Source organism: Xiphophorus hellerii, chromosome 10 (genome assembly GCF_003331165.1).
Source record: "Xiphophorus hellerii strain 12219 chromosome 10, Xiphophorus_hellerii-4.1, whole genome shotgun sequence".
In the NCBI taxonomy this organism is placed as follows: Eukaryota; Metazoa; Chordata; class Actinopteri; order Cyprinodontiformes; family Poeciliidae; genus Xiphophorus; species Xiphophorus hellerii.
Window position 1 is genome coordinate 19,768,442 of NC_045681.1, and position 10,894 is coordinate 19,779,335.

Genomic DNA, 10,894 nt, shown 5'->3' on the forward strand with positions numbered 1-10,894 from the left:
TGACAATTGACTTGAATGCAGCATAAGACGCTGTCAGAACTTGATCTTTGTTCAATTTCCTATGGCTTGTGAAAGAAGCCTTTAAACAAATGTTAGCTTAAAAAAAAAATGTACATCTGTAAAGCTAAACGCATTTTCCATTAGCGTTCCCATTATTGTGTGAGGATCCTATGAAGTAGCGTGCTAATGTTGGGAGCAAACAAGGAACATTTGGGAAGACTGGTTGTGCATCCATAGATGAACACCAGTGTAATCCGTCAGCTGTGAAAGGAAAAGAGACAGAGAGCTCAAGGCATAAATTTTAATGAATTATGCTGCGTTATAGTGATCATTAATGTGATACGGATGTTAGAACTCACCTTTGCTCAGAATGGTGGAAAATGAACTTTACGAATCCGCTTAGCTACCGCTAACATAAAAACAAGCTAGGCTAACTTTAGCTTGTAATTGTTATCAAAAGGTAAAACCATCCTGTCTCTGATTTAGGGAGATTAATTGGAATGCTGTGTGAAGCTTACACTTGGTAAGTGGGAAATATCCCACCAATCCAAAATGGCTGCCACAGGTATAAACATAGAGTAAGTTGAAGCCACAAACAGCTTCCTGCGTTTTAATGGTTTGGATCTCTTTTAACCTTGTGCACATACAGTACTGTACATATTTCTTTAGTATTTCAATTCACAAAAGGCTATAAATATATTGTAATTAACATCCATCAATAAGAATTATTATCATCATCAATATTATAGTAAGTATCCTGGTCATGGAGCTCAAAAACTAGCAAGCCCAACTTGTTTTCTGGCTAGGAACTGGAATATAAGTACATCAGGTGGGACATTATTCACAAACTGAATTCTTATCCTGACCTGAATCAAAGTTCTGATTTCAGAGGCAAATGGAAATATTTACTGGGGGAACGAAAACGAGCATAGAACCGCAAACGGAACATGTGATTGAGTTGAGAACGTTTTGCAGCCGTCTATCCCTGAGCACGGTGCAGAGAGTAGGAATCGGTTCATGTCCACCGTGGAATATAAAACACCCATGTCACGAAAACTGTATATTGTAGCCAAACAGTCCTTTCCTTCATGTTAACTCAAATGTAGTTTTATATTGACAAAATGAAGCAGCTGAAGAGAATCCCCCAAGAACTTAAAAACAAAACATAAAACAGCTCATCTTCACTGTAATTAAGACAAAGACATAAGCAGGAGTTAAGACACAGGTACAAAGGCAGGTGTGATTTTGCCCAAAAGTGACCCAAAAGTCCGGTTCACTTTGGAAAATGGATTCACTTTTATTAAGGTCAATGTAGCCACTTGGTATACCTGCAGAAAGCTCAGGACCAAATAGACCCATCACATCCTTTTCTAGACTTAGCTAAAAAACTGACAGAATTAGCGTAGCATGTTATGACGAGCACCTCCATCTCAGGCAGCACAGTGGTTTGAAATGCCCCAGCTTGCAAAAGTATTCACTCCCCTTGATCTGTTTCACATTAGATCACACAACCACATCAAATGTCGCTGCATTTAATTGGGATTTCGTAGGATAAATCAAGAGCAAGACACATATGATTGGGAAGCGGACAAAAAAAAAAGGAAAAAGAAATATTTTTCAATTTACAATAAAAAAAAAAAACAAAACTGAATCTTGAAGCTGATTCTCCGAACCGATGTCAGATTAGCAGTCAGATTTTATCTTTAAAAACCGTAGAAAGAAAGCCATCATTTTCACAATAATAAACTACACTGCATAAAATCCCAATAAAATACAATTATGGTTGAAACGCTTTAAGGTTTTGCCATTTAAAGACAAAACCATGTAAAGCATCTTACAGGTTGATCTTCCTGTAAGATCAACCTCTCTTACAGGAAGTACATAAATATGAGTCAAGCTTGTTTAGTAGTAAGCAGATTTGGCTTCAGTTAATGTTACATTTGCTTTCCACCCCTCTAAGAGGCAATTTGTCTTATTTGATTTAAACCTGAACCTAAAGTGCAAAACTGAAACATTTAGCCAGCTATGGTATTATAATTGTAATATTGTAGAGTAAGTAAGGCAGTCAAATTAGCCTACAAATCTTTTTTTTCTGTACTTTAAATTAAATAGCACAATGGAGAAGAATAAAATGTAACAGATTAAATTCATTTTCTAGAAGGTGCACTAGGTTGGAAGGCATGCACTTCAGATTTGGTTGATTTTCTGCTGGGATTAGCTTAGCTTAGCTCTGGAAGAAATTAATACGTTAGTTGTAGTAGTAACGCCCTCTATAAGATTGCGTACACTAGGCTAGCCCCTTGTTCACAAAGCGCAGCAACATCCTCATCTGTATAGTCGATGTTGACTTTAGTGTTTACTTGATTTGCCTGATTTGCCCGATTTGCTCGTTTTGGCGGCTTTGGTAGCTTTGATGTCCATTTTGGTCTTTTGGATGCGCGAGAAGATCTCCTTAAAAAGAGCCTTGTACTCCGGAGCGTTCTGCCCCAGCCGCTTATCCACCGCCTCCACCTGCTTGCCGATGCTCTCCATGGCTTCGGGAGTGGAGGGGGACTGGGTGGGCGTCAGGGGAGGCGCCGGGAGGGGGCCCACGGCGCAGTCTTTCATGGACGGGTCGCGGGAGACGGGACGGGAAGTCTGGACGCCGGCGTGGCACAGGCTCTCCTCGTGCCGCCTGCACTTCCCCAGCAGCTCCTCGTATTTCTCCAGCAGGGCGTGGTACTGCTCGTCCACCTCCCTGAGGATGGACATCCCCCTCTTCCTCACGCTGTTGGCGTGGAGGGCGTAGCTGCCTCTCCTGCGGCCGGACGCGTCCCGCGCCACGATGGCGTTGAGCGCCGTGTCGCTGCAGCTTTTCCTCACGGGGCTGGACTCCGGCAGCTGCTCGCCTCCGACGCCGCCTCCGCCCTCGGTCTCCTCCCGCATGCCGCCGCCCGCGTCGGCCTCCTCCGCTTCCAGGAACGTGTCGGTTTCCGGGGTGATGCTGAGGACGGTCTGGGTTAGGGCGACGCCGTCGTCCTCGCCGCTCAGGAGGAAAGTCCGCGCGCGGCGAAGCTGCTGCAGCTCCTGCAGCTCCACCTCCAGCTCCCGCACGCGAGCCTGGCAGCTCTCAGCGTCCTGTCAGGAAGCAAAACAAACAAAAAATAGAGAGAGAGAGAGAGAGAAACCCTGATCAGCTCACCACTTAGCTCTGGCAAAAAAAGAGAAAAAAAGCAGACGTTTCTTTGGTCTTTTTCTCGTCAGAAACGTTTACAGTTCTTGCTAGCTTGTGGAGCAAAGCAGCTCGATAAAAAAAAAAGAAAAAGCAACCCTCTCTACCTGCACCCGTGTCTGCAGCCGGGAGAACTCTGCGATCAGGAGGCTGCACTCCTTCTCCACCCCCTCCCTCCGACCCCTCTCAGTCCGGACGGCGGCTCTCAGCGCCGACACCGCCTCCCTCAGGTGCTGATTGTCCTCCTCACACGGCTGACTCTTGGCGTCCAACGTGAAGCTCTCGGCCCGGCCCACCACAAACTCGTCCTCGTACCTGACAGGAAAACCGTTGGAGTTTTGCTCTCGTTTCCACTGGGGTTTATGTGTATTGATTGCAGAGAAAACACCCACCTGGGCGCGGTGCAGAGCTCCCGCAGGCACGGGAACGAGTGGATGGTCTTGCGTCGCTCCCTCTTCTCCCTCCTGACTCGGAGCTGCTCCATCGAGCGGAGCTGCTCCACCTGCGCCGACAGAGACTCCACCTGGTTCTGCAGAGTCTCAATAGTGCCCGTCAAGCTGGAGCAGAAGGAAAAACAAAAAGGGCACACAACTTAGGGCTGAAACGCTTAATCAGATGAATCGTTATTGAAATGAAATCATTATTGGACACTTTAATTAGGATGAAACAACTTTCTATTTATTTTAACTGGACGACTGCCCAGCGTAGCAAACTTTCTGTGGGGGAGCAGGGGAACCCCTGCTTTACATTTAATCGCTAACAAAAAGGAATGAATGAGGGCCAAGTGATTAAAGCAGCGCCGCCCTTCACACCTCTCGATCTTTTGCTGCGAGGCTCTGCTGTCCCTGACCAGCGTGTGGTTGGTGCGCTCCAGTTCTCTGGCCGTGCCGTCCAGCTGCTCGTACACTTTGGCGTGTTGCTCGTTCATGTCCCGAAGGACCTCCAGCTGCTTGGTCAGGTACTAAGGAGCCAAACACAAATGCCGACGTGACAGAAATAACGGCAACGATTTGACTTGGGCACATTTTTTCATTTCTACACCGTCAACTTGAACATTTCAAAAACACAACTCAGGCAGCAACATGGCTGCTCATGTGGGAGAAAAACCCCAGGATGTGAGAGGAGTGATGTGGGAGCAGAAAAAAACTGTCGCTAAGTTCATGATGCTAACACTTAGAGGGCCTTGCTAATATATAAGTACCTCTTCTTGGTGAAGTGGTTTCATGTGACAGACCAAGATTTTTTTTTTACTAATAAAAATCTAAAAAGTGTGGATTGCATTTTGATCGATCCATTCTGAACACCTTAACGACGCGGATCATGTACAGTGTTTTTTTTGTTTGGATGCGTGTTAAAAAGTTACATTTTGGCCTCATTCAATCAGTGCAATAAATGAATAAACTGTTGTATCTACAAAAAAGAAAAAAAATATACTTATAGTTCCCATGTCCCATTTTGACATGGTTAGGATATTGACTCATAACCTAACCCTGCTTTAAACTTCTACTCCGTCTGCTGATGCAGTTTGGTCAATAATTTTCTAAAATTTCCTTCACAAACCAGCTGGATTTACAATGAGCTTAAAATGAGCAAACTTGTGCAGATAGTCGGTTGAACTGGATATTAGGAGTTTCATACTAAAGGGGACTGATTACAAATGTATGCAACATTTTTATTAGTACAAAATGAATCATAAAAGAAACATAACTTAACTTTCACAATTCTGCACAACTTTGTGTCGGTTTGTCCTAATAAAATACACTGAAATTCAAGGCCGTGACGCCACATTCCTTTCAAGGTGAGCGCCCTCTAGCCTTTTGTAATTTCATCTGTGGGGGGTTACAGGCAGACGAAACTGCATCAAAATGCAGTAAACTGTAAAAACAGCTGAAACGCTGACTTCTTTTAAATCTCGACTAAAAACCCACCTGTTTAGGATTGAAATGTAATCAATTACAAATTTATTGATGGAACTTGACTTAATGCTGTGTTTTGATTGTTGATTCTATCTTGCATTGTGTTTCTGTGTTTGATATGACGGAAAGCACTTTGAAATGCCTTGCTGCTGAAATGTGCTATACAAATAAAATTTGATTGATTGAAAATCAAACCACTCCTTCTAGGAACCTTGCTTTTTTTTCCCCCCTCAGTGGTTGTAGTGCAGGCTTTATTACTTGCATATTTTGGCAGTTTTATTGTGCTGAATCCAGTTAGGTCGATATCCCGTTCCTGCCATTAGACCCAAGTAGAAAACAAACAAAAAAAAGGGGGCCGACGTGTTGATTTCACACGCATGATTACTGAGTGGGGTGATGCGATATTTGTTGGGTTTTTGACCAATCCTTGGAGAGAAACCCAAGGTTCGTACCTCAATCTCTTGCACTTGTTCCTCATTAGTGATGTACATCTGCTGCAAAGAGTCCTCCAACTCTTTGTTCCTCTCCAGCAAAGTCTTCCCCAGCTCTGCTGCCAGGTGGAGATCTGAGAAACAAAGGGAATGACTGAATAAAGGGAGCCAGATTCAAAGAAATCTGGAAAAAAAGAAAAGTGAATGATGAATGAATGAATAAATATTTATGCCACCAAATGAAAGGCAGAGGAAGATAGATTGTGGACTATTCTGGAAGTAAAATACTAAATATAGCAGAATAATTTATATTATCACTGCCAGAGTTAATGGTGCACATTGCTCCATTTTGGGCGAGGGAGTAATAGAGTTCGGGATGATCAAACGGGTCGTCACGCCACCTTCGTTCCGCAGTGGCTCAGTTATAGAAGAAAGGCAGAGAGCCAGACCTCTTCTCTCCCCGGCGACTAACACATGAAGGTCAGGCACCGGTGCCAAAATAATTTCTCTCTCTGCCGAGATGCAGCGCAGCGAGACGCTGGAGACTCTGTGATGAAAGTTTAAAATAAAAGTGTTCTTTTGGCAGCGTTTCCGTTTAGGCGCACACCGAGCTAATGTCCATCCAAAGTAAGATGAGTCACTGTCGTCGTTCTCTGTTCTAGCTGCGGTCTGACTCAGCGGACCTGGTGGCCCACATTGCCGGGCGTCAGCAAGATGCGGACTGCAGCATCTCTGGAAGGAGAAGAAGAAGGAAAAAAAAGAGCGCCAGAGGACATGCCTTATACGTTCCTGCTCCTGATGCTAATAAGGAGTGGTGAACATCGGCTAGTACTTGTCTAATACTTTTCATGAGGGAATGACACAGACGCCATGGATGTTTCTACTTCGGTTGTTTATTAGTAACCAGGAGTAGCAGTAACCCCACCAACTTCTCCAATAATTAGTCTGCCTGATATATCAAAATATATCACATTTATGATGTGCCCAGAATGCATCACTGTTGTCCAGATAATGAAAGAAACGGACGAAAACAACTCAGAAAGTCCTCATTGCAATATTCGGCAACAGTTTCACAATTTCACGTTTACTTGACGTTGTGAGAAAAAAAAAAGTCTTCAACTATGATCAATTTCTTTTCAGCAGGAATAAAGTTACTAAATGTTACATTTAGGAACTTCACATCCTGTACCAACTCTACCAACTGGAACAAAAGAAACAACAGGTACTAAATTTGTTGTGGTGTGTTCAATTGCCCCAAGTTGCTTATAGAGACGAAATTAACAAAACACTTTGTAACAAAAACAGTCAACAGGTGGGTCTGGAGGAGAAGAGAAAAGAAAAGAAAGAGAACCAACTAGGCAAGAAAACAAGGTTGCCAATCAATCTTTGTCGCTCAGCGCAGACCTGAAAGTGACCCGCACAGGATGATGTCACACAGGGCGGAGACCCTTTCGTTTTCACACCAGGTGTGAAGATCTGGGACCCTCCCTGAGATGAGCACAGACCGTCTCCGTAACCTCGAAAAATCCTGTTTCCACATAGCCTATAGCGATGACGTGATACGCCATATAAAACCATTGATTTTTGTTTCCGGTCAGTGGATCCACTTGTAGAAGTGAGTTGTTGGTTCTATACCGAAATATCCCGATGTCTTCGGCAGCTGTGTTGTCTCGGTTGGTGCATATCACCCGTGAGATTCAATGGAATGTGGAAAACAGGACTTCTCGTGTTTCCATTTTCCTTTGCTGCAGACACTGTACCGAGCAGGCTACAGTCACACTGGCAGTTTGTCGGGTAAGAAATGTTGCAATCAAATGAAGGCTAAGCCAAAACGTAATCATTCTCAGTATCCGTGGATTTAGATCTTGGACAAAGGTCTGTCGTAATAAGCAATAAATCAATCAATTGCATGATAAATTGAATCAAGCATAATAATTTCCATTTGTACTATTTATCATTTGCCTCTTTTCTGAAAAAAAAAAAAAAGGAAAACAAAAGTCTTCAGTCTGGTGCATTGGTCTCCACTAGCCCTTTTTTTTTTGAAGGACAATTTTGTTTACAGAGACTTCACAATTTATTTTATTCGTTGTTTCAGTTGTGTTGTTTATTTTGTATAAAAACGTCTTCCAGTTCCAGTGTTAAACGTTCATTAGTATTTAAAGTCTATCGACCTTTGAGAATGTGTTCTTGCATTATTCTGCTATTACAATTATGTTACTTGAAAATGATCTCAAAACGACAATATTATCGTTTGCTGCGATAACTTCTGGGCCGATTTATCGTCCAACAGAGCTTGTTATCGCAACAGGCCTCAATTAACCTCAGGCAATGCCGTTTCATTAGTTTAGTTGTTATCCAGAAGCTCATGACATCTGTTTTCATCCTAATCAGATTACAGTTGCTAAGCAAGAAAACAGTGAGGAAAAACTCTGAGTTTGGTAACTTTAATGATTTTTACCCAATATTTCAAATTAGTTAACAATAAATAAATAAATAAATAGATCCAGAAACAAAACCCACTAATGTTTGGTTAAGTATTGTGTTCTTCCCCAGCTTAAATCGGAGCATGATTCAATTAATCCCACGTAGCCAGAAAGTTAGCCTTGAACTATCTGCTGTTGTAAAAAAAATAAATAAATAAATAAATCTGATGAGCGTTGGGTCTAAATAACACCGATGCCTGTCTGCCTGACGACAAGGTGACACAATGACAGCGGTGTTCCTTACTGACACACTGGCATTTAGAAATGTCACCCGGGATGAGCCCGGGCAGTCAGCACTTTGAAGCCCAGCGTTGCTCCATCAACTCCGACATCCTCTCTGCCCCGTCAGACACAGCTTCGCTTGCGGGTTTTGTTTCTGTCGTTTCAAATTTCATCTCAATATTATTTCTTTTTCATTTATTTATCCAGTTCCATTTGGTTCTTTTTTTTTCTTTCTTTTTTTTTTTTACGCGCCTGTAAATAAATAAAGGCTCCTCCTAGAGTACCTGGTTTGAAAATCCACGCACGAGCTGGCGCGTGCTCATGTGTGTGCACATGCAAACTCCCGACATCAGCACCATTTCAGCCGAGCCACAGAAAACGCTCCAATATAATTAGCTGGCACTACAACGGGGGAGGAGGAGAGGAGGAGGGAGACAGGAAACGAAGTGAGTGGTGAGGAGAACTTGATGACTCACCAATCACTTCAATTAGGTCCTACAAAACATCTGAGCGCGCGGGCGGTCCGGGCGTACAGCAAACTGAATGACCGGTAAGCTTTAGAGTACAACGATACGTCGATATAATTCGATTAAAGTAATGGAATCGAAACAATACAGCCGATAGAAAGTCGTGGGATGGAAGGAGCAGATGGGGCCTTGAATGGAAAGAGGTTTGAACGATTTTAAATTAGGTTCCAACACCAGGACTTAAAGGAAAACCTCCCACTAGCTGCATTTGAATTCACCATTGAATTTGCGTAAATTGAAATTACGGAAATAAATTCGCTTACTGGAAACATGCCGATTAAAAAACAACAACAAAAACCCCACGTTTTTTGCGCTAGGATGAGGTGGTTCTTCAGACGTATCGAAATAGATGCTTTTCGCACAACTGTAATGGGAACGTTCTTTCGCGTCACATCAGTCACGTGATTAGCTACTGGCAAAAACCACGAAGAAGAAGACGACAGGAAGTATTTTTCTTTGTGGTTTGTAGTTTGTTTTGTTTTGTTGGTGTTTTTTTTCTCCACCATATAGTCACCGCCTTAAAATAATGAGCCAAGTAATTTTTTGACAAACATGATTTTGAATTTTTTTAAAATAAATTCTATCACCTCTTTCTGCACAAAAGTTGATTTAGGCAAATAAAAAAAAGGAAAAGAAAAGACATAGGCCATTATTTTAAGAAGATACTCTAATCAAATGTGGTGATGGGATGCCTGTGAAATGTTATAAGAAAAAGTTAGTTAGTAGTATAATAGGGTTGACAATACTTATGCTAATGGTGATTCTGGTAAAAAAAAAAAAAAAAATCGTTTCTAAACTTGAGAATTCTCTTGCCACTAAATAAATGTAATTATATTAAAGTTTTTAAAGAAATTCTGCAACCGGAATAAAACATTCAATTATTTTAATACTTCTTTTATCCTTACAAGAAGCGGCAGTAAATGTGGCTACCGTCTAGCAGTCTATGTAAAATATTTGAAAATGTTTATCCTTCACAATTATTGTGTCCTTAATAATAACAATAATAATAATAATAATAATAATAAAGCATTTCAAAACAAATCCTTCACTGCACTGCTATACTTGGACTATTTAAGGTCTGCCTATAAGGATGTCCCCATGTTATTGATTCCAATAAACATAAATCTCTTAGATTAAAATGAGGCTGCAAAATAAATGTTTTCCAAAATATAAAGAAGCTGTTAGGAGTCAATATTTGAATAGATGTCAGCTGACGTAACCCTGTAGTTTTGTCACTTGAATAGATGCTGACCATGTGAAGGCCCTTCCTTACTTGGCATGCTGTCAATGCATTGTTGTTAAAGAAGAAGAAGCTTCTGCAACGTGAATTCCCTGTTGGCATTAAAGCTCCAAGTGACGTCTCTGCCTCGGCCTGGGGAGCTTCACAGAGAGCCTTTGTTCAGCTGCCGGCCGGCGGTGCCAAGCAGCGGCTGAAGGAGGGGATGCTGCGGTCGGTTCGGTCGGTGTCATGTCTTACCCTGCTCCAGGTCTTGCTGGTCGTACCACGGCTCTTCTTCTTCGGTGACGAATTCCTCCATTCTCCCCAAGCTGAGCATGGGTGTCCCGCTCCGTCCGAACAGTCAACGAATAATAAAACCCACAGAAATGAGTCCGTCGACGCCTCTCTTCTCCTGGAACAATAACCCACTCCAACGGCGGAGGAGGAGGCGGCGGCAGGAAGGAGTCTCGGAGCAGAGCAGCGGTCCTCTCCCTGGAGCTGCTCCCCGCCAGCCTCTCTTTCTCCCTCCCTCTCCCTCTTTCTCTCTCCGTCTCTGTCAGTGAGGGAGTGTGGGCTTTACGTGTTTCCTCTCTCCTTCCGCTTCTCTGCTGCTCCCTTCAGTCGCATCCCCTCTGCAGATGAACCCAGCAGCACCGGCCCATCCCGGAGCCCCGGCCAGCCGACACAGCTGCTGCAGCTGCTGCTGCTGCTGTTGCTGCAGAGACGTGGCAGGGATGTTGCGACAGCCGCCACTTCCTTTCTCCCTGTTTTCTGATCTGCTACACACTCGCGATGCCTTCACGTGCAGCTCGTATAGGCCGGCGCTTTTGTCTCCACTCAAGCGTGCAAAATGGACACGAAGACAGAGATCATATTGTCCCCGTG

At 43.2% G+C, this 10,894-nt stretch overlaps 1 protein-coding gene across 1 annotated transcript; it reads right to left on the bottom strand.

The window, feature by feature from the left end:
- Positions 1-287: 287 nt before the first annotated feature.
- Positions 288-10,894, bottom strand: LOC116727178 (cerebellar degeneration-related protein 2-like). Its single transcript, XM_032574423.1, has 6 exons — positions 10,268-10,894; positions 5,580-5,692; positions 4,024-4,172; positions 3,604-3,768; positions 3,319-3,526; positions 288-3,117 (listed from the first exon to the last, which is right to left on the bottom strand). The coding sequence occupies exons 1-6, from the start codon at positions 10,344-10,346 to the stop codon at positions 2,350-2,352; spliced, it is 1,482 nt and encodes a 493-aa protein (XP_032430314.1). The 5' UTR covers positions 10,347-10,894; the 3' UTR covers positions 288-2,349.